The following is a 23,422-nucleotide window of genomic DNA, read 5'->3' on the forward strand; positions in this document are numbered from 1 at the left end:
TAGCAGTAAAATAGATAAATAGAAGTATTTCTTTAAGGATATTCAAATTTGAAGGAGGGGGGGGAGGAGGGAACAAAGATCATAATTACTTATTGTCATTATTATTATTATTATACATTTATTATAAAATACATAAAAAGAATTAAAAAGAGAAATTACATACACAAAAGATGCGTGTGTGTGTGTGTTTAACCTCTAATAAAGATACCTTTTTCAAATACATTATTAAAACGGCTTTTAGATGATTTATCTATGTGATCTAAACCAAGGGCATCTTCTTCTTGAAGGCGTGCTTTACGTAATTCAAAGTCAGGTTGATCAATGACTTCAACATGAGGTACAGGAGCATTCAAATTTCTTAGTATCGTAAACTTTACTTTCTTCCAATCCAAGTCACCTAATCCTGTTCTCTTTTGTAATCTCTTTTTGGTTTCTTCAAATGGTTCTCCCTTGATAGCTACGAATCGGAAAGGAATGCTATGAAAGTCTGTAGGATGCTTATGATAATGAACTACTTGAATAAGACGATCTGAATCTAAATCCATGTCTAATTCATCTTTTGGAATAGGCTAGTATACGTATGTATACACACACAAAAAAATAAATAAATAAATAAAAAGTGGGAAGGGAAGCGAAGAATAGCTAATACAAAACTTACCTCTGCATACACAATAGATGATTTTTCACATCCTACATTATCTACAGTTTGATCAAGTGAAAACTCTTTTGTAACTTTACCATTAACAGCTTCATACAATCGAATTTGATTAGGGTCCTTGATATCCATTTTACCCTTTGTAATTACTTGATCTAATAATTGATGTACAGATCCTGTTCGTGGTAAGAGAGCTGTCACCTTTGTTTCCTTACGTAATGTAGGACCAATAATAGTGACCTCAATAGATCGTTTCGTTTCTAAATCAGCAATATTCACATCCATCACCTCATAATACATGACAGGTGCATTTAAAGTATCAATGTTAACAGAATGAAGATAATCCAATGGTTTAGGTAAGTGAATCAACATTTCATCTAATCGCATACCCGACTTGTAATGAATAACGTCTCGAGGTTGATTTGTGATAGCATGAGATGAAGTTAAACGAATTTTATTAGCATCTACTTGGATTTCGTTTGCTAGTTTGTTTGCAATGGCCATATAATTTGAAGTTCTATCGAGAATTAATTTAATTTCTTCATGATGCTTATTCGTATTGTTGTGCTTTGGCTTGAATAAGACACAAGCTCTATTATAGAGAGAAAGATAATAATCTGGAACAGAGGTAATAAATCCCTTTTTCGACATTTCATATGCTCTATAATATAAGATACAGCAAGTTAATACAATACACATGCTATTCTATTCTCTACTATACTCTATTCACTTTACTCTTTTTGAGATAATGTTCGTTGGAAGCAAATGATATCACCACTTTGAAGTTCAGCCTTGCGGAATGTTTGATCACTCTTAATCATATCAATAGCTTGAGGTTTAATTTCTTCATATACTTGAATAGAAGTATTTTTAGGTAATCCAGCTCTTTCAATCAAAGTAGATAAAATATGACTGACTTTATCATTTAAAGAAACAAATAAGTGACCAAGGCCTCTGTAACAAAAAAAAAACAGTCAATATAAATAAAAAAGGATTTGTTAAAAAAAAATCATGACTAACCTCATCTTTTGTTCCTTGATATCAAAGTACTTTATAAATATAATAAATTGATCATTTTTAATAACAGGTAAAGGTTGATCTTCATCAGCCAATTCCAAATATAATTTTGTAAATCCAGTATGTAAAGCTTCAACACAACATTGTTCTCTTAGCTTCTCAAGACCTATACACAGATAAATATTAGGGTAAAAGAATAAGAAGACTAGTGAGGTAGTGTCGACTTACTTGAACGTTCTTCATTTGTAGTAATCAATTGTTCAACACGTATTGTTTTATTTTGACGATAAATAACACTCCATAACCTAAATTGATCCGTCTCCAATTGATAATGTTCTGCTAATTGCTGTTTAAATACATTCAACTTTTCTAATTTAGGCCTCTTGAATACATCTACCTGAGATGATACTTCTAAACGTTGATCATCTAAAGTAGCTAAATCAAAGCCCTGATAGTCTTCAAATGATTTATCTGATAAAACAGCTACTTTTACATTCAATTGCATATCTTCTTTGTCTTGTCTACGTCTTTCAATTATTGCCTTTTCATCATCTAAACGTTTTTCTAAAAAGGACAAGGTTCACTATTTTTTTTAGTCCTATCATAAAATAATGATATAAACTTACTTAAATGAAGAGGAATATCTGTTTCTAAAACAGGACCCAAAATATCATTCAATTTACTCTTTCTAACATAAACCAACATATATGCATTTGTAAATCGTTTTATCATACGAGCATTATTCACTCTCATATGACCATTAGAATAGAGAGAAGATGAATGATTATCTCGAAGAGGCTCATCACCAAAATTCTCTTCAAAGACTTCCTTTTTAGAAACAGGTGTTACACGATCATCATCAAAGCGGAACCATTTATCATTTGATTCAGGTCGAATTAATGCAAAATAATGACCACCAGAGATATCACCACTATGAACAAGAACACTATAGAATATTGAATATGAGTGATGATAATAGACATAATTCTCTTTATTTTTTTTTTTTTTTTTACCCGTGTAGTTCATAATCATATGGCCCATCTTCGTCAGACTTTGAACAATACTTGTCTAAATTGATTTCAGCGGGGAATTCATGACGATCATTAATCTATAAAAAAAGGGATAAATAAATATAGACTACAATGACATGACATGAAAATTCTATTTACCTTCACCATTGTATCCCTCATAAAATCATATTCAAAACGCTTTAATTGTAAATGTAAAACAGGAGGAAAGGTTTCAAAGATAACCCCTTTATGTGCATCTTGAAGTCCATACCCTTCTGCCATGTATTTATTGTCACCTTCTAATGTCTCGACCATAATATAATTATCAAACGATTCCTTTAAATCTTTGCATCCTTTTACGTTCAATTGAATATCATAATAATCTTCTACCCTTGAAGATTCAAAATTGACATTAATACATTTTATGTAACTTTTCATTTTGCCTTCAAATAATTTAGAAATAGCACCATCCGCTGGAGTTCCCTTCATCTTTTCCTCTAAATTATCTTGCAAGACACGATTAAATTCTTGTACATCATGTTGCATGAATGCATCTAACGAATCCCAACCAAATGATTTAGTCAATTCAGTTGTGCCTACAGGGTCTGAAGCATATTGTAAATTGTAAAAGCAACGTTGAAGAGCAAGTGCGACAGACTTGGTAGGTTCATCCTTTTCAGTAGGTATCTGATAGACTGCCCTTCTGAATTGATTTGTACAATAAAGGGATTGTAAAAGAGAATTCATATAACAAGTAGCTCCTTGATTTTTAATTCCTACATAACCTGTTTCTTTGCGAGAATCATAATTGACAAAGTTATGCCACAGGACTCCAGTTTCATCTTTCACAACTCGAACAAATACTGAAACAATCATTTCGTTATTGACCATAAAAGGACCTTTACCAGTAACTGTGCATTGCTCAAGTTCTTCTATATCATAAAAACGCGTGAATCCCCAATCGACTTCCTCTGCTGTGAAACGATGATTAGCACCTAACAAAATAAAGAATAAGTAAGATTTACAAGACAATTTTAAATGAATGATTAGTAAGTTGGTTTTACTGTTTGTGAAATAGATAGTAGGGTCTTCAGGATTAGATATAGCAAGTGTAAATTGAGCACACACATGCCAATCGTCAGGAATACCATGTTCTTTTGGATTAGCAATTTCAAGATAAACAGAAAGAGATTTCGTTTGACTATTTCCTCTAGGAAACAATAAAATACGCCTTTTTTTAAAAAAAAAAAAGAAAGAGAGTCAAGTCTACCTTGAATAAGAATAAAAATAAATGTTATTTAATTTACCAAGGAAATCCATTCAAGTGAAAGATTGGACTATGGGATTTGTTCTTTAAAGCTTTCCAATCTTTAATATGCCAATGATATGCACCTTCTACTTCAGTTTCCAGGTCATTATTTTCAGGTAAAATATTTTTAAATACTCTATTTTCTATAATAAAAATAAACGTAATCAGTAAAATAAAAAGAGTAATTAAGGGAAAAAGCATACGATCTGTTATTTTGAGTTTATCAAGTGTATTTGTTGCTTCTTGTATTTTATCTTCATCACTCAATGACTTTGTCATTATTGATTCTTTTCTATTTTGCACCTCAGATAGAGGATGATTATTTAAGTCTGAATAAAGTCCTTTATCAACCATGATGTAAATAACAGAAAAGGAAAGGGAAAATAAAATAAATAAATAAACAAAAAAAAAAAGGATTGATATTTAAACTGAGTCCTGAAAATACATAAAAAAAAAAAAAAAAAAAATAGACGGTTTATTGTTTGCTGTAAAAATAAAATAAAATAAAGCATATTAAATACACTTCTTCTATTCTTCTTATTCCTTTAATAATAATAATAATAAAGGGCTTTATTATAGAAACAAATTACTTATTGACAACAGCGGATTTCTATACAAAAATTAGATTACTTGAAACCTTCTTGTTGTAGTTTTATTATTAAAACTTTAATCCTCCTTTATATTTAGCATAACCTAATACAATGAAAGCACCAACAACAACACCTAAAATTGAATTTATGAATAACATAATCACACTATTGTAACTTTTCTTTTTTTTTTTACCTTGATAGAAGCCAATTGCGCCTGGTGAAGTTAAATAGTTTTCTGCTTCCTTTACTTTAGGTTGTGCATTTCTTTTAAATTCTTCATATTCAGTTCTTAACTTTGACAATTCTTTCTTGGCTTCTTCTGCAGACTTGTCAATGTTTTCATTCATCTTTTTTTCGTTTTCTTTAGCTGTATTATAAGTTGACATGATTGATTAAAATAAAATAAAATAAAATAAAAATAGTTTGATTTGAAGTTTTTTTCTTTTTCTTATATTTATAAATCTATTATACACGCATTATTAATATTACTGCATAATGATGATATAAAATTTAAAAAAAAAAAAAAAAAAAAAATACGATGAAACTCCTACTATGACTACTGTTTGAATGATATCATGATGCTTCTTTGTACCACTTTTTTTTTCATAAGGAAAAAAAAAATAGATTATATTTTGCTAAGAAAGAAAGAAAAAAAGTTTATTTGATAGCACACTACCAAGTGTAATTTATGTAATAACAGCAAATAATAACAAAACAAAAAAAAAAAAAAAGAGAGAAAGGAAAGAATTATGTCTTTCTTTTTTTTTTTTTTTTTAATCCATCTCATAATCAAGTTTATTGATGCCAAAGATTCGAACACGATGCATAACTGGCAACTTTGCAACTAAAACAACTAAAAGTGCAGTAAAATTGATAGCAAACAAAAAAAGTCATAATGTGTATAATGTGTACTTAATAAAAATCTATCAATAATAATAACAAAAAAAAGGGTATTAGTTCGTTAAATTTATCTTTTATATATATATATCATTTCACTTTACAAAGCTATAGGAACTGCTGTGAAAAATTTACGAGTTGCAGTAAACTGAACTCCTCCATCAATTTGTTCCCATAATGTTAATCCATCATAAGCTCCTTGATTATTCTCAAATGGGATGCCTTGTACCCAATGAAACATAATATAATGACCCTAAAAAAAACAAAGAATAGCATAAATGTCGATGTATAATTTACAAGAATGCAATAATCTTACAAAATTAAAAGTTAAATTAGTTAATGTCCAACTTGCTTCTGGTGTAAAAAAAGGTATGATTGTAAATAAAGCTTTTAATGCAATTATCACAAAGATTGTTGTAAGCCATGCTCCTACAAGAAATAAACAATTAAGCTTTACATTATCTATTGAATATAAATTTTACCTTTATAATTAACCCAAGACGAATTAAAGTTAGGCATTGAACTCTGATCAAGAGTTGTATATGCTTTATTTTCTTTTGTTGCCATAATTTTATTTTATTTTATTTTAAAAAAGTGTAATATAATATAATGTGGGATATAAGGAGGTAAAGTACAAAAAAAAAAAAAAAAAAAAAAAAAAAAAAAAAAATAATATTTTTTTTTCCAAACAATTAAGCGTTAAACAATCATATTTGGCTTTATAATGTGGTAATTTGAAATTTTTTTTTTTTTAAAAAAAAAAAAAAAAATAAATGAATAACAATTTTAAGCTTTTTTTTTTAAAAAAAAAAAAAAAAAAAAAAAAAGTAATATGGGAACAAGAAGATCAAAGTAATAATTATAGTGATTAACAATTCTTTCTTTTTTTTATTTTTATTCAAAGAATCCAAGTTAGTACGTGCGTACTTTTAGAGTATAAACAGCATATCTTTGTTAAAAGAGAAACGCCACATTAAAATGATACAGATCAATTGAAAATGTCACATAAAAGTACTCATATTATATTTTGAAGTCATGAATAAGCATCTTTCATCTTATAAGCATGACATATTTATTAGCTCCTCGTCCATTCTGTGTCTTTAAATTAGTACCTCTAGATTATTTTGCAAGACATGATACGGCAAATCTTTTTTTTTTTTTTTGTTGGAGCTGTTTTCTTACCGTTTATAGAAGAAGAGAATGAGTCATTGCTAAAAGTAGTAATAGGTTCACCCTTTTTTTTTGTAAGGCTTTGTACAATTCTGAGATGGGCTTAATTTTCTTTAGGACAAAGACCTTATTAACTATACTACTTCTAACTGTTTGGAAGCAATATATTTATTGTTTTTTTTTTTACATCCAAGTCTAAAAGTGTTAGGGCTTTGTCAACTTTGTATCTAATCAACATGTCTATTATATAATAATGGATGATGTAGAAGATTAGGTTTTAACTCCTTTGATCCAATAAGAGTAAGCTTGAAATAGAGACTTGAAGTATACATGATTGTCTTTAAAATAAATAAATACATTTGCCCTGATATAAAAAACTATATTTTACTCATATTTGTATACATAATCTATCCTTATTATACTATGAGTAATGATATTCCTTGACAAGCCTCTTCTGTTTAATTTCTGTTGTTGCTCTATTATCTGCACCACTTGATGTATAATAACTTCTTCAGGTGTTAAAATAATAATTACTTGATTGATACTATTGTCTTTCTTTTATACCTCTAAAAAGGATTTTTAAAAGTTTGTTTTTACCATTCTTGTTTTTTTTTTTTCATAGACAGAATAAGTCAATTCAATGTAATAATAAAATCCACTAAAAAAGCATTTATCACTGTCATCCATTTTCTCTTATTAATATAAAAACTACCGCAGTATAGATGAATGGCTGCCGCGTAGCTTTAATTATTATCTTTTCTTTTTTTTTTCTTTTTTTTTTTTTTCAACCAAATGCGCCGACTCAACTTTATGTAAGCAGTAATAAAGCCCACTCTCTTATTATAATAATAAGAATGATTACATATTTCTTTATTATTGGTAATATTACAAAGTAAACAAAATATGGGTTATATACTACGTGATACTTTTTGTTTGTTTGTTTACATTGAACATAAATGTACATACATAGTAAAGGAAGAAAAAAAAAGAGAGAGAGAGAGGGGTATTTTTTTGTTGGATAATTTAAATAAATTAATAAAAGTCAACTTTATCATCTTCAGGTGTAGGGATGCCATGAGTGATGTTAATATGGGAGGAGGGCTGTTTTTGCTTCTTAATAATCACTGGTTCTTGTCTTTCATCAGAGTCATGATTAAATGATCGTTTCTTATTATTGGTAGTAGTAGTAGCAGATGGCATTGCCTCTCTTAATTGAGATTCAAATTTTTGATAAAGTTCAGTAGAGACATATAAACGATAATCTAACATCTCTAATATAGATCTTTCTGCAGCATTGATTTCTTTGACAGGTAATTTACTAATTTTGGCCCAACTCGCATTTGTAAAAGTATTGTCGTACAAATATTTATGAGCACAAATCAGAGCAGCAAGAAACATACGTCGTCCACATTTCACAATAGGATCCAATTGACTACGTTTAGCAATATAAGGACGAATTCGAAAGAGATAAAAGATGGCTAATTGAAGGGTAGAACGGGTGGCACGAGATCTTTTTAATAAATGGCGAACAAAGACATGTGTATTCACAACTGGCTGTCCTTCTTTTGTACTGGATAATTCCATTGGCCAAGACATACGAATTGTAAGTGTCGTAATATCTAATAGAGGAAATGCATTATATAATGTTAACCCATCGTAACTTTGCTATCATTTGTTTGTTTTTTCTTGTTTACCAACTAATGTATCTACATAAAGCTTTTGATATTGATTCATATCATTTTGTTGAATAATAGTATTTACAAGAGATAAGGGCTGATTTATCGACATGCCTACTAAATAACGATAATAATTTTCTAAACAATTTCCATTATTGTTAATTGAAGGAAGAATAAAATTATTGAAATTAGTAGACATGAAGATAAAAGCAAAAGGGGAAAAAAACTAAAAAAAAAAAAAAGGCCAAGTACGAGGAAAAAATTTAATTCGTTTTATATGCAAAAAGGAAAATTTAGGAAAGATATAACGGATTTTGAAACTTCGACTGATCCTCTGTCAGCCCATGACTCACGGTATATTATAACTTTGCAATTTCCCCTAATTGGGAAATTTGTCACTTTGACTGAGTCGAGAGAAATTCTTTTTTTTTTTTTTTTTTACATAGATATTTATGAGAGAGATTATCTAAACTCCTTCTACCCTATATTTTCCATCTCTTAATATACAAACATGTTATGACTTCTTTTTTTTAATAGTAATTATTAATTCAAATATATCTATTACTAAAATGATGAGATGGGTAATAGCTTGAATAAATAAGGAAAACATCTTCTAGATTATTGGCATAGGGTCGTGTGAATTAAATATGAAATATGATTGGATCATGAATGATTGATAAAAAAAAAGCAATATTTTATTGTCCTGTTGTTATTTCATAATTTTAAACCAATAAGAAAAAAGATAATTTCGGTTGTCGTAATCATTCTCCTTACTTTTTTGATAATTATTTCTACTTCATTATTATGTTCCTAAGCAATAAAATGCTAGGTATAATAATGTATAACATAGTAATAGCCCCCCCCCCGCTTTCTCCCTTCTCCTCCCCCCGGTTTACTTTCTTTTTTTTTTTTGAATCGAAAAGAAAAATAGTAACAGTTCACATCATCTATCTTTTGTAAATACAGATGTAATAATAATAAGATATTTTTTTTACGACTTAAATAGCTCTTCTCAGATGATAAATTGGTTTTATGCAATTTTAGACAAGCATTTTGTTCCAATAAGCATAATGTAACACATATCATTTATGATAATATAAGAAGCCAATCATTGGTTTATCTTGTGATTATAGATTTTCATGAATAGATGATTGTCATTATTCCTTTGAAAGAAAGAATATCATCTTTTTCTTTTGTTTTCTTTTTTCCTTCCTCTCTCCCACACACACCCGACGATAATCTGATCAAACAGTTGGCTGTTTATCATATCGTTGGTTTAATCTATCCTTTTTTTTTTTTTTTTCTTTTTAATTGCGGACTTTTATAATTTATTTATATATAAAAATATATTTATTTTTATGATGTATTGACAGCAGCAGCAGCAACAAAAGATTATTTTATTGGCTCTTATTAAATACATACATATTATGTTCATCTTGGAAATTTTTTTTTTTTTTTGGTCTATAGAACTAGAGAGAACAATCGGAAAAAAATAATGATAAAACTTTAAAGCATAGTAATGAAAATAAGAAATTCTTATAAAAATCTTAATCAGACATGAACAACTACAAACGGTTTAGGAAATCTATGCACACACACACACATACATACATACATACACGCAATGTATGTACAACTATTACAACAACAAAATAGTAGATTTAATCTTAGAAAGGAAGTATTGTCATCCGCTTCCGTAATATATAGTTTAACCACTCGTTTTATTTTCTTCTAATCTTTATTTTATTTTATTTTTTTTTTTCAGTCAGCCAATTATTATGTCCTATTTTTTTTTTACTGCAAAGTAGACATTAACAAATAGATTTTTTCAAATAAAACAACGTTTATGTATTTGCCAAATTTGGGTTTTTTATTCTTTAATTGGTATCTATCAGTTTTACGATTCTTTGTTCAATCATAATGTATAGACAAAATATTGAATTTTGTGTTGTCAGCAATAGTACACAATATAGCTTATCAATAAAATAATTTCAATAATGCATCCTAATAAAGATTACTTTATCCAAAGGATTCTAGACACACCAAGACAAGTTGATCATGTAAAACTATTACACTGTAATGCTCAAAAAATTAAAAAAAAAAAGTATCCATGTACTTGCAGTCCTTTGTATCTTTTCTTTCTTGTTGCAACTAATTAACATGTTCTGACGGACCTGTATTGGCTCTCTTGTATAGGACATTGACTATCTTGTTCTTATTTAATTCCACATAAAGAAAGAATAATCTATCTATTTATATTCATATCTTAAGCTGTTATTCATTAAATCTCGAGAACAAGTTATAAAAAAATACTGTTTATTCATTTTAATAATTATTCTTATTACCGAGAGATCACTTTTACTCGATAAACGAATATTAGAGTCATCCATACTAGAGTGGAGATGTATATATTAAACTTGTATATAGTGTCATAATTTGCCTTTATTCTAGTCCAACATACATAGATCATAAATAGGACCCTATCATATCATCCATTTGAAAGTGAGCAACATTATTCATGCTGGGAGTCGTCTATGAATGAGGGTCGCGGTATCTCGGACACCTCTTCTTTTATTTTAATTGGCTAAATTTTTCTTATTGGAGTCATATCTTACCTTGAACTGTATAATTTTGCATTCATACTACTTATGTAATATGTGTTTATATTGACATATTTACTTTCTTTCTCTCTTTATTTCTTCAAGTAAAAGAAAGCAATAACAAAATAGTATAATCTATGTATATATATGAATGTATATACATATATATATATATAACGATAAATATTCATAATGTCAACTATAAAAAAGTCACCTTGTGATGGTAAAACTGAAAAAATAATAATAATAATAATAATGAATTAACTCATCATCATCATCATTCTTCTAATAATATTGGGTTTCTTAAGGTTGTCGACAAAGAAAAAGAAAATGTTCATATGAACAGCCCTGTGCGAGGTAGATGTTTTTATTAAAAAGAAACATCATTCAAAACTAACATTTATTTATCTTTCTTTCTTAAAAACACACACATGTTAACTAGATGCAAAAATTTTGGAATTGACTGTAAATATACAATTATTCCTTCACCAAGAGATCTAGAATATTTACAAGAACTTGAATACATTAAACAAATTAATGAAATTCAACAACAAATAAGTAGCATGGAAAAAGAAATTGCTGTATTAAAACTTGTAAATGAAAATAGGCCGAAAGAAAATAAGAAGAGTAGTAGTTGTAGAAAGAACGAATGGATGATGAACAACTATCCTTCACCTGTATCAATTGAAAATTCAATAGATCCCACCATCTGTAACACAGTATCAATTGCTGAAGATATAAAGGAGTCACCCACGCTATTACATCCTATACCTGCATCCAGATACTGTCAAGAGGATAATAGCATGGATAAAGAAAAAATAGATTTTCCATCTCATCAAAACTTAAAGAGACATCATAGACTCATCAAGTCGAATGATATTGAGGCTGAATTATCAAAGGAACCCAGAAAGCCTTGGATTTTGACTGTCAGGAATGGTAATATGTCATTGGATACTCATATTAATTCTTATTCTCAACTGATATCTTGCTTAAATAGTATGGTTCCAGCTACCATACATCAACAAAAGACCTCTAGTCTACCATTCCCATTTAATAAACCAGTCTATTTTGAGTCACAAAATGCATCATCGTATCATACCGTGATTACCATCTTGGTTTGGCGAAAGTATAGTAAATCTCGTTTAAAGAGTATGACTCAATATACGACTACCTTGTTGAAATGTGAGTCTTCTCATCAGGAATTAACAAAAGTAATTTCTTCTCAAGATCTCACAACCATCACGATGCGACTCATATTTACTTACTTTCAATGTCTTCATCTTGTACATTTTCATATCTATATTCCAGAATTTATTCGACTCTTTATGAAGGATAACGATTTGCTCCAATCGTCTGCTGTCATGGCTTTATGTAGTCATATCTGCCAATTCACTTCATGCAAGCACATTGATTCCATCTTGCCTAAAAGTGCTCTTCCAGAGTATGCTGCTTATTATTTTGAACAAGCGCGAGAACTGATTGAAGACCGTTTTGATCAAGTCAATCTAGAAACACTTTTCACCTATACTTTTATGTCAATCTATAAGATCAAGCTATTAGATGAGGCTGATGCAGATAGATATTTGAGTTTGGCAGAGCGTATCTATCATCTTTTACTTCCTCATTATAATGATTCCAAGAATTTAAACGCGTCATCCTCTCTTGCAGAAGAATGTGTGTTATTCAGTCGTATCTATCGTTGTATCGTTCACACAAGATCAGTTTTAGACTTGCGCTTTGTTACCAAACATATGTTTAGGCAACGTTCCGTTAAGCCACATCGCATATTGAATTTGTTGGAAGAGTATGATATGATTGATGTCAACATTTCATCTGGTGATACGGAACGAGAAAGACAGTTTATTAGAATGGGAAAGTACATTCGACAACTCAAGAGGCTTATCAAGAAGGGAGGACAATTAGTGGAGGCTGACGATCTCCCTTCCTATATAAACCTCTTTGGTCATCATGTGGAGATGGCGATGCGACATTGGTATCGATCTATACTTCCTAAAGAATTTCAACTGTCATTACCTCTCTTTGAAGATCCAGGGGATGATCTTCATTTCTTTACGATATTAGAAAAAGAGTGTGATAATTTACCGATCGCTCTCTTAACGACAACTGTACTTTATAACGAATACTTAGTCATGACCAAGTCCTATGTTCCCAAGGACCCTATAGAAACCAAAACCAGCACTGAGGAGCTTATCCGTCAATTTAAGCAAGCTCAAATAAATTTTAAACATATATGGAAAGATGACAATCCAGATGATAAACATCATCGTCATCATCATCAACAACAACAACAACAACAACAACAACAACATCGTCATCATCATCATCATCATCATCATCATCATCATCATCATCATATTGATTTTTGGCTTAGAATGATTTTCAAGATGAAACACCTTAAAGGACACTTTCAAGAACACTTTACAGAGGAAGAACTCAGGTTATCTGATGATGAATTTTGTATTCGATTTATACAATCCTTAAATCCTTCCAAGATTAACTTTGATATGCCATTTGTGCACCTATCGATCCAGGTTGCCCTAAACATGGTTCGACTCGTTCAATTCATGTTATCTCGTGATTATGCTTGTTTAGTGGATATACAATGGATCTTGAATGCCTGGGAGATATTATTGAGAGCGGCACGATTTCGATATCAACAGCCAAATGATCCATCTTCCACCTTGGATCGTATTCATGCTAATCTGATATTATGTCTCGATATCGTTCATCATCAATTTTCTATTACACGTCAACAGAAAGATTTTGCGGATAATATGAAAAAGAAATACGAAGCATTGTTTTCATAGCTTTTGTGTGTGTGTGTGTTTTCTTGCTTGTAAATAGGATCGTTATTATTATTATTATTTTATTTATTAAAATTACTTATTGGCAGTAGTTGGTAGTGGAATATAATTAATATTATTATTTAGAGAAAAAAGAAAAGAAAAAGAAACATAATATAAATATTTGTATAAAAATAGATGAACAAATAAGTTGGGTATTTTTTTTTTTTTTATCGTTTAATAAATTTAATGGTATCCCCCTTCGTTTCAGTTCGACCTACCCAAGACCAAATATTAGTAGACACTTGAATTTTCTCTGATACATCACCACCTCGAAGTTCAAAGGATTTCACCAATTGAATGACAGTCGTAGCCAACCATTGCTCACTAGCGCTTTTACCTAAACAGGCACGACGTCCAGCACCAAAGGCGAGATGATCCCTTGCTGGCTTGATGGGGGATGACGACGACGACGACGAGTTGGAAAGGAGGGTTGTTGTGTGAGTTTCGGGTTTTAAGAAGCGATCGGGATAAAAAGTATCCGGGTTAGGATAATAATAATGTGGATCGTGATGAATGGCATCTAGATTGACGACCAAATCAGTATCTTGATCAACCCGATACATGGTACCATCGACTGCCTCAAAGTCATAATCAGTGCGAGGACCATACGCCAAGAGACGGTTAGGTGGATCTAGACGTAAGGTCTCAGAGACAAAGGCAGAGGCTAAACGAAGTCTCTCCTCCGATGAGTCGCTATGCAGTAGACGATTCTGAAAATCAGGTTCAGTAGCTAAACGTTGAATGAGGGTAAAGAGGGATGAAGCCAGATAGGTATGAGCATGTAAGACGATATGCATGACATTCACAAGGATCTCATCCTTTGTCAACTGAACGGGGTTAGGATCATTCTTGGAGGGATCAATGTTTAATAAACTGGTGGCAATGGAGGTCAACTTGAGCTTACGTCTCTCTTCATCGCTTGACCGTATCTTATAGATAGGCTCAAACCATGGATAAAGGATTTCCAGGATCCCATTTCGAAGATTAATATTGATACTATCTAATGTAAAGAGACTCTTGACATCTAACCAAGCATTGATAAAACGATAGAACTGACCGAGACGATTGTATTTACGTGTCTGACGAGCTTCAAGGGCATGACATTTTTGAATCAAGGACAGCATGGCAGCAGGATCATAGTGCTGTTGTTGTTGATGGCGACCCAAAACAAGAGATAGGGCAGTATCCATGGCAATCACATCCACTAATTGTCTCAATTCAGCTGTATCAAGTGAGTTGGATTCCTTATTCGTCATACTTTCCTCAATCCCTATCGATACTCTCTTCGCCTGTTCCTTGAAGAATGGAGTGAATTGCGCAACATATTTCTGACCAATCACAAGATAAATAGCACGTCGAATACGAGACCAATAAAGTGAAAATGGAGCGGTATACACCGTCTTGCATTGATCACTCAAGATCCTCTCCATGGTGTCTGATGAATTACGAGATGAATTTAACTGTTCCTTCTCAATCAGGGCCTGATAAACTAATTGAGGAGTATTAAGGACGATAATACGTTTTAAACCTAATTGAACTGAGTAGATAGGAGCCTTCAAGTCATGAAACCAGCGAGTTAAAGCTTGATATGATTCCCTTTGAAATGCATCTAGCCCCTTTGTCAAAAAGGGTAAATTGGAAGGACTTGGTGCCCAAGGACTTTTGGTAGAACCATCCTCTCGCTTATTACTCCAAACAATACTTTGGCCCACCTTTGAGAGAAGGACGGTAAAGACGATCGATAACAAGTAGGAACCTATTTTTGTTATTATCCCCATCATAATTAAGAAGAAAACAAAAAGGAGGGAAAGAAAGGAAGGAAGGAAGAAAGAAAGAAAAAAAAAAGATAAATTAAATTAGTAGATTAAGTTTTTTTTTTTTTTTTATCTAAAATTGGAGCAAATGTATAAATTTGGAAGTCTAATCTCAAAATTATTATTTTTCCTTGTGAAACAATATTTACTACCAATAAGAAAAAGAAAAGTGCTTTTTAAAGAAGGATTACATAATAACGCTGCATATTACAGATAATAAACATGTCTATTCTATTGAGGAATTAAAGAAAAGCCTACTGTTTATTCATCTATTTACTTGGAATTACCTTCTTCTTCCTTTCAAAAAAAAAAGAATAAAATGTATTATAAGAAGTTACTATTCTTCTATAATATCATACATTTATGATATTTTTCTTTTTTTCAAGATAAATAAATAAATAGACAAACATACGAACAGACTTTCTTTTCCTTTATTAAATAATCCACAATCATCTTGAAGAAATATTTTGGACAGTTGAAAGGGTTATTTAAAATGTGTGTACAAAAGTGACTACTATTATTTACTCTAGTATGATCATGTCGTTTCTATTTATTACTAAATCAAGGTTAATACAGGAATTTTTTCTATGTGAATAAAAACATACTATTATCGCTCCTCACTCTCACTCTCTCTCTCTCTCTCTCTCTCTCCCGTTTTTTCCAAATTAGTAAAAATCCAACAAAATCATTATAAACAGCAGCATATTTATTCTGTTTATAGAAAAATGCAATGTTAAATGTATGTATCATTAGGAGTAAATTCTATTAAATTCTATTCACTTCTTTACATTATTAGAGTTTTATTAAGCTGTTTTTTCTTTTCTTTTCTTTCCACCCTTTCTTTTTATTATTATTATTACTAATAAACAAATAAATATAATACATGTAGATTAATATCCATTTTATCACTCTCTTATCGACAAACCATAAAAAAGAAAAAGAGAACGCGGCCTATTATTATGATAAATAAAATAAAAAAAAAAAAAGTATGTGAGCACCAAGAAAATCATTTTTATCAAACTAGTCTAAATAGGTAATAGAATGAAAAAGATCGAAATTTACTATGAGGTTTTACGATTTACAGATTTAAGTTCTTTTTTATTTATTTATTTATTTAAAAGCCCCATTTATCTATATTTATAATAATGAGTAAATAAATAAAAAAAAAATAAAAAAATAAAAATGGAGAAATATATTTAAACTTCTATTTTTCCCTATCTTTTTATTTTTTTTTTCATTTTGTTTATTTTTCTTTACATACATATTTATATCTATATACAATGGACTCTTCTTCTTCTTCTTTCCTTTTAAAAGGTGTGGTAAACAAGTCTTGTAATAAACATTCAATAAAATGCTTTGAATTTCATCAAAATATTATCACTGTAACAAATTTTTGTCAATATTGTGGAGTTGATGTCTCAGTTTTTGAGTAAGTTTTATTCTTGGTCGACAAGAAGTTTAATTTAAACTAATTAAACGTGTGATAGTCATGAATTTTGGTGTAGATTCTCGACTCAAAGATAGACACAAAAAAAAAAAAAAAAAAAAAAAAAAAAAATGGCGGCTGGCTCCACTCCTTTTTTTTTTTATTATTGTTATAAAAAATATCAACGAGAACGATTTTCTCCCCTCAAAAAAAAAAAAAAAAAAAAAAGGATCATACCTTTCTAATAGTAATAGTATAAATATACCCCCTTTCTCTTCCTCTCCCTCCTACCCTTCCCTCCCCCCTCTCAACTTATCGCTCTCTTTACTCTGTTTTATTTTATTTTTTTATTTATTTTTTTTTTTTTATTTTATTTTTTTTTTTTATTTTATTTATTTTTTTGGGTCATATTTTGATTTCCAAATCCATGAATTCCCCATGATTCCTTGTCCTTGTTTATCTGCCATTCGATAATATTTTGCAGCTAAATACACGTTTTTTTTTACACCATGACCATGATAATAACAATGTCCCAAGTCATTTTGTGCGTCTGGGTCATTTAAATCAGCTGCTATTTTGAAATAATAAACTGCTGTTTCTTTATTCTTTTTACACTATATAAATAAATGAATGAATGAATGAATAAAAAAAAATAGAATAATGATAATAATCATCCTCCATTCACTTACACCCCAACCATGAAAAAATGAGACACCGAGTTCATAAATGGCCATAATGAGTTCACCTTTAGCTGCTGAAGTATTTACTGTATGACTTAAATCTTCAACTGCATGTTCTGCTGCCTTTTGAAGGTATTGAAATGCAAGATGTTCATTTTTTTTACATCCCTATATTTTTATAATAATAATAATAATAGGGTCAATTCTATATGTTCGATTCTCTCTTTTTTCTTTTTTTTTTTTTTTTTTTTTTTTTTTTTTTTACCCATCCATGACGAAGAGAGACACCATATAGAAACATAGCTATAGGTAAATCCATTAGGGCGCCTCTTCTGAACATATCAGTTGCCTTTTCAAGTTGTCCTGCCTCATGATATTTAATGCCTTGTTGAATCAATTGTTCTGCTTCCTCTTCCGGTTGTATGGAAAGTGTCCTTTTTGAAACCTTATGTTGAGGTAAAGAAGAGGGTGATGGTGTGTTTGGAGAAGGTGTAGAAGGTGATAGACCGGTGGAAGAAAGAGGGGAATATGAAAATCCAGGTGTATTTAAATTTGTAGGTGAAAGATAATGGTATCGAGATGATGTACGAGTAGGTGTGTGATTAGAATGAATAGAAGGAGTAGATGGAATGACAAGAGGTGTAAGAGGAGGCTTTGGTAATTTATTATTTGATTTTGAAGCTATAATAGGCGGCACTTGTTGCACAGTGATGGTGGGTGATGATTGAGGTATATCTAAATATTCATGTTGTATATGTGCTACAGTTACTGATTTTGGTGCTTGAACTGTCTGAATTTTAGGTAAAGGTTCATAAAAATAAGGATCAATTATTAAATTTGACATTTTTGATTCTATTATAAAGAAAAGAAAAGAAAAATAAATTTAATAAATTAATAGATGTGTATAAATAGAATATGTCAATTTTCTTATCAAGTATTCGATTGCCCTTTGTTTAATTTTTTTTTTTATACCTGTGAATGTTTCGTTTTTAGTATTAAAATCATTATAAAATGAATTACTTGTCGGATCTATAAGTGATTCTCGTTCAAAATGATATGTTGGTAGTAAAGAAGATGTTCTTGTCGTTGACTTTTAAAAAAAAAAAAAAAAAAAAAAAAAAATTATTATTAAAAAAAGAAAAAAAAAAAATTAAGCTTATTTTTCCAAAAAAAAAAATATTGTGTTACATTTACCATCTGTCTATCCCAAGAAGCATTCATATTTATCTGTATATGATAATACTCATTAAGTTTCTTGAATTATTTTTTTTAAAGAAAAAAAAAAAAACTTCAACTTACATTTTGCTCATGGAGTGGTGGAGTTGGAGGAGGGACTCTATTATAAATGGTTAAAGTGAGATCATTCATAATGAACGTCATTGCTTTTTCTTTTTTAAAAAAAAAATGTACCTTGAGTTTAGAATTTTATTGTTGTATTCATATAAATTATTTTTAAGCATAGAATTTTATCGTGCGTTTACTTAGAGGTATAAGGAAGGACAAGTAAAAAAATAAAAATAAAAAATAAAAAGAGAGAATAAAGAAATGAAATGATTCATTTTTGAACGAACAGTCTATATATATAAAAGAGAAGGAGCTATAACTTTTTAGGGCTTTTGTTAACGTGTATTTTGATACTATTTAAGGAAATTCAAGGTGTTACGCATCTTATGAAAAAATTTATTGTCGCAATTTATTATCACTACAAAACTGTATAAATCTTTCCATTAGGTTAGAAAGAGAAAGAGAGAGAAAGAGGTGAAGACAGGTAAAGGAGTTTTCAATTATCAGCTATTCTATTAGAAAAAAAATATTTTTTTTTATACATGTATATTTATATATCAATTTCAATAGCTGTATAAATCAGTTATAAAGAAAGGTTTTACATTCATTTCATTTTTGGTAGCCACTCATCAAACACAACCAAAATCGAATTTGAACGACAAGATATTCATCAAGTAGAATTTGCTATTAAAGTAAGGATAAAGTCTATTCGTATTTCTTACTAAAGAATATCATCCAAGTACTTTTTTCTTTTTTTTTTAAAAAAAAGCTTTCATTTTAATAAAATATTCACCTTGTTATACAGTGAAAACAGTGTCGAAGGCCTATTTATTTTATTCTACTTTATATTTATAATTTGACAAAGGAATACAATGTGTGCTATTTTGCTTTACGAGGATGAGCAAGGGAAAAGAGATGGCCAAAGCAGAAATAACACTATGGATGTGGAAGAGGTTGATAATCCACCATACCATTTGCAAACCTTTACTAACGTTATGTTATGTCACTGCGAGTTTCAGGAATCAGGGCAAGAATCACTTATTAAAGACCTAGACATTAAAATAGAAGACATGGCCAAGCTTGTAGCAAATAGGTTATAATAACTACAATAGTGAGTAGAGGCTTTCTTTTTTTTTTTTCTTTTCTTTTTTTTTTATTATTATGTGTGTGTGTGTGTATTATAACCAAAGTGAAGCTATACAACTCTGCAACATCTGAAAGATGACTAGCAGATAGAATTACTGAATTGAACAGCACAAAAGTGGGCAAAGAAAATAAATATTTGAACATCTGTGAAAAAAAAAAAAAAAACGTGAACAAAATAAACAGAAAGACAAGTCAGCCTCAAGAAAGACGCAAGGCCCATTTAATCAACTTTTATGATGAGCATTCTCAAGCACGGTGTGAGCGATGCAATTGCATCTCTTACTGAGAAATTCACTTTAAAGACTTTGGTATTCAAGTCTTCTTGAAAAAATGAAAAAAAGAAAAAAAAAGAAAAAAAGAAAAAAAGAATAAAAAAACACACAAATGTGTGCAATAATCTCTCTTTCAAAACAGCTACCTTTGCAGGTTTCCATTTGTTGTATATGGTATGGCTGTTGTTAAACTTAAAAACCAGTTCTGAAACCGTTATTCAGATACCATGTTGCTACTTGCACGTATCTTTATCCACGAGAAGCCATTATTGCTATTTGGCTTCGCTCTCTCTCTTTTTGAACATATGTAGATGGCTCTGATATAGTCTTGGTTCCTACTTCCATATTTGGAGAAGAAGAAGGCATTCTATTTTTATTTTGTTATAAATACAATCTTTGTTTAAGCAAAAGAAGCTAATTTAATATCACCTTGTACATATTTTTAGTGATATGGTAGTTACGTTATAAACTTATGTTGGGGATATATATCTATATATATATATACATATATTTATAAAATAAGGTTTTTATAGATTTGACTGCCCTATTATTATAACAAAACTAGTGTGATATAATTATAGTTATTAAAAGCACTAACAATAAAAACTGGGAGATCTTAAAAATTTCAGCAATGCCCTTTTGTAGTATTGCACTATCGAAAAAGGGGTTAAAGTTTATTTACAAAAGAGTATTTATATTGTTTACAACATCTGAGTTATATAGAACATCTATACATGTATAATATGTATGCTATTCTAGGGTAGTGTATTATTTCCAATAATGACATAATCAATTATAATGATGAACTTCCCCCCTCCCCTAACATTCTAAAATTATAAATATAAAAATTACTCGTTTTATTATGTATCCATCTTATGCAATAATTGTCTGTTTTTATGGCCGTATACGGATAAAGCCTATAAGAAGGAGATTGCATTTATATTGTAAGGAGCGATAGTTGTTCAGATTTGATTATGACTGTAAGTTAAGAAATCATAAAAAAAAGGCGGTTTATGGTTTTTTGAGTATATAATTTTGATTATATACATACATATATGCATATATTCTTTTCTTTTTTTCTTTGGAGGTGGATTGGTTTTTTGTTATTAATAGGGTAAAGAGACATACTAGAAAAGGATAAGGAACCAACCCAGAGTACTAATAATAGTTCGTAGAGGAGGAGGAGAAGAAGAAGAAAGGAATAAGAGACTGCGTAGAAGAGATGACTGTAGAAGAAACAAAAGAAACGATGGTCAAAAAAAAAAAAAAAAAAAAAAAGAAATGTAAAGTGATGGCACCAAATAGATAAAAGCATAAGTTCGAGACAAAACAGTGGAGAAATTGATAAGGAAGAAGGAAGATAAAATTCAAGAGCAGCACTACATAGATAATTGTGGACAGAAAAAGGCTTTGTAAAATATAACCACTGTAGATGTAACCAGACAGAAACTTTGATGGAATAGTTGAAAAAAAAAAGTGAATGAAGGTTTCCTTAGTCCAGGAGTGACAAATTCAACAGAGAGCTGAAGGAAAGTAGGAAGGTAGAAGAGTAAAGAGAGTGTGACGAGAAGAAATTTTATAATGAAGGGTATGTAAACCAGATATTGTTGATAGAGTAGGGAAGAAGAGCTAGCCAAAGACATGAGGGCAGGAATGGAGCAGGATTGCATATGATTATATTCAAGATGAAATTAAGGAAATAACTCTTAACACACGACATAATTATTGTAAATATTTCCAGAATCAGTTGTTTCTCCTCCTCCTCGTCCTCCTCCATTAACCTTTTTTCTGTTGTTGTCTTTTTTTTTTTAAAAAAAAAAATGTCAATTACAAAAGAAATGGCCACTTGCTTTATCTATGACTTAGAAGTTACTACTTAAAAATGCGGAAAAAGCCTTGAAAGAATTTGAGTCAGTTGGATCAGTTAATAAATGGAGATCCTTCATTAGCTATTGTTATAGGGAAAAGGAATTTGCGATTAGAACAGTGGAAATACAATGGATTTAATTATAGTAGTGAAATAAAAGAAGTTGAAGGTAAATTACTATGATGTTTATGTATGTATATATAGATATATGGTGATTTATATTAGCACTAGGTCCCTTCATCAAGAGAGGTAGTATTAGATTTGTTGATAGTGACTTCCTCGGCCCATTCCTAGTATTACTAATCAAATATTTCTTTCTGAAGAAATTTTGTAATATAGTCAAAGTATACTTTTATAACATGACTGTCCCTACAGATGAATTACAGAATTGGATGGGTAAGGATAGCTTCTACGGGAAGGGAGGAGCAACCGAGAAGAAACAGATCAATAAAGAAAGAATAAGAAGGAAGGACGGTTAATAGTATATGAGAGGAACTTTAGGGTAAAACATATTGAGCCTAAAGGGAGTTCCTTATTCGGTTTATTAACTTAAAATGAATTAGTATGCAAATAAACTATTGAACTTTTAATATATAAAAGTAGGATTAATACTTGTTCAATATTAGTATTGTATAGTGCGTAACAAAAGCAAACTTGTGAGTAACTAAAAAGCGAAATAAAGAAAAACAAAAATAAGAAGGACTACACAATTTTTTTTTTTTTAACGCAAAGATTCATCTTAGGCAATTTAGTATGTTTCCTTTTTTTATTACTTATTAAGACAATAGGTCCATTACAATTGATTTCATTGAAAGTTAAAATACCAAAAAAAAAATCATACTAACAATATACTCAAACTCGGTTAAACATATAGACGCAGTAGATAAACAATGGAATACAGCCTATCAAAAAACAAAAAATAAAAATAAAAACAAAACAATAAAAACAAAAAATAAAAACAAAAAATAAAAATAAAAATAAAATAAAAATAAAAATAAAAATAAAATAAAAATAAAAATAAAAATAAAAAAATAAAAAAATAGAAAAAAAAACTTTTGGCACTGTGGCTTCATTATAAAGACGACTTATTCCTCTAAATCAAATAATTTTCTTTTATTTATTTTGAATCGACATCATTACTA

At 29.8% G+C, this 23,422-nt stretch overlaps 8 protein-coding genes across 8 annotated transcripts; 1 reads left to right on the forward strand and 7 right to left on the reverse strand.

Moving 5' to 3' along the window:
- Positions 1 to 58: 58 nt before the first annotated feature.
- Positions 59 to 4,374, reverse strand: BX663DRAFT_499233 (uncharacterized protein). Its single transcript, XM_051526148.1, has 11 exons — positions 4,195 to 4,374; positions 3,990 to 4,134; positions 3,747 to 3,913; positions 2,842 to 3,677; positions 2,686 to 2,780; positions 2,299 to 2,618; positions 1,901 to 2,236; positions 1,676 to 1,838; positions 1,391 to 1,609; positions 659 to 1,316; positions 59 to 569 (listed from the first exon to the last, which is right to left on the reverse strand). The coding sequence occupies exons 1-11, from the start codon at positions 4,343 to 4,345 to the stop codon at positions 189 to 191; spliced, it is 3,471 nt and encodes a 1,156-aa protein (XP_051386188.1). The 5' UTR covers positions 4,346 to 4,374; the 3' UTR covers positions 59 to 188.
- Positions 4,375 to 4,460: 86 nt separating this feature from the next.
- On the reverse strand, positions 4,461 to 5,062 carry BX663DRAFT_499236 (uncharacterized protein). Its single transcript, XM_051526149.1, has 2 exons — positions 4,775 to 5,062; positions 4,461 to 4,714 (listed from the first exon to the last, which is right to left on the reverse strand). Exons 1-2 carry the CDS (start codon positions 4,965 to 4,967, stop codon positions 4,650 to 4,652), a joined length of 258 nt encoding a protein of 85 aa, XP_051386189.1. The 5' UTR covers positions 4,968 to 5,062; the 3' UTR covers positions 4,461 to 4,649.
- Positions 5,063 to 5,335: 273 nt separating this feature from the next.
- Positions 5,336 to 6,121, reverse strand: BX663DRAFT_499237 (ORMDL family). The gene is made up of 5 exons (XM_051526150.1): positions 5,961 to 6,121; positions 5,795 to 5,907; positions 5,583 to 5,731; positions 5,464 to 5,504; positions 5,336 to 5,434 (listed from the first exon to the last, which is right to left on the reverse strand). The coding sequence occupies exons 1-5, from the start codon at positions 6,043 to 6,045 to the stop codon at positions 5,355 to 5,357; spliced, it is 468 nt and encodes a 155-aa protein (XP_051386190.1). The 5' UTR covers positions 6,046 to 6,121; the 3' UTR covers positions 5,336 to 5,354.
- Positions 6,122 to 7,455: 1,334 nt separating this feature from the next.
- BX663DRAFT_499240 (uncharacterized protein) lies at positions 7,456 to 8,553 on the reverse strand. Its single transcript, XM_051526151.1, has 2 exons — positions 8,343 to 8,553; positions 7,456 to 8,267 (listed from the first exon to the last, which is right to left on the reverse strand). The coding sequence occupies exons 1-2, from the start codon at positions 8,521 to 8,523 to the stop codon at positions 7,681 to 7,683; spliced, it is 768 nt and encodes a 255-aa protein (XP_051386191.1). The 5' UTR covers positions 8,524 to 8,553; the 3' UTR covers positions 7,456 to 7,680.
- A 4,182-nt stretch (positions 8,554 to 12,735) lies between these two features.
- Positions 12,736 to 13,146, forward strand: BX663DRAFT_428717 (uncharacterized protein; the record flags this gene model as incomplete). The annotated part of the gene is made up of 1 exon (XM_051522697.1): positions 12,736 to 13,146. A coding segment is annotated over one exon (411 nt), but the record flags the coding sequence as incomplete, so codon positions are not given.
- A 621-nt stretch (positions 13,147 to 13,767) lies between these two features.
- BX663DRAFT_499248 (cytochrome P450) lies at positions 13,768 to 15,676 on the reverse strand (the record flags this gene model as incomplete). The annotated part of the gene is made up of 1 exon (XM_051526152.1): positions 13,768 to 15,676. A coding segment is annotated over exon 1 (1,607 nt), but the record flags the coding sequence as incomplete, so codon positions are not given.
- A 1,694-nt stretch (positions 15,677 to 17,370) lies between these two features.
- Positions 17,371 to 19,287, reverse strand: BX663DRAFT_255852 (uncharacterized protein). Its single transcript, XM_051521887.1, has 5 exons — positions 19,011 to 19,287; positions 18,684 to 18,801; positions 17,977 to 18,563; positions 17,721 to 17,879; positions 17,371 to 17,645 (listed from the first exon to the last, which is right to left on the reverse strand). The coding sequence occupies exons 1-5, from the start codon at positions 19,089 to 19,091 to the stop codon at positions 17,424 to 17,426; spliced, it is 1,167 nt and encodes a 388-aa protein (XP_051386194.1). The 5' UTR covers positions 19,092 to 19,287; the 3' UTR covers positions 17,371 to 17,423.
- A 2,017-nt stretch (positions 19,288 to 21,304) lies between these two features.
- BX663DRAFT_256015 (uncharacterized protein) lies at positions 21,305 to 21,817 on the reverse strand. Its single transcript, XM_051521889.1, has one exon. It carries the CDS (start codon positions 21,726 to 21,728, stop codon positions 21,453 to 21,455), a length of 276 nt encoding a protein of 91 aa, XP_051386195.1. The 5' UTR covers positions 21,729 to 21,817; the 3' UTR covers positions 21,305 to 21,452.
- Positions 21,818 to 23,422: the final 1,605 nt, after the last annotated feature.

Source organism: Cokeromyces recurvatus (assembly GCF_025118155.1).
Source record: "Cokeromyces recurvatus strain NRRL 2243 chromosome Unknown BX663scaffold_4, whole genome shotgun sequence".
Classification (NCBI taxonomy): domain Eukaryota; kingdom Fungi; phylum Mucoromycota; class Mucoromycetes; order Mucorales; family Mucoraceae; genus Cokeromyces; species Cokeromyces recurvatus.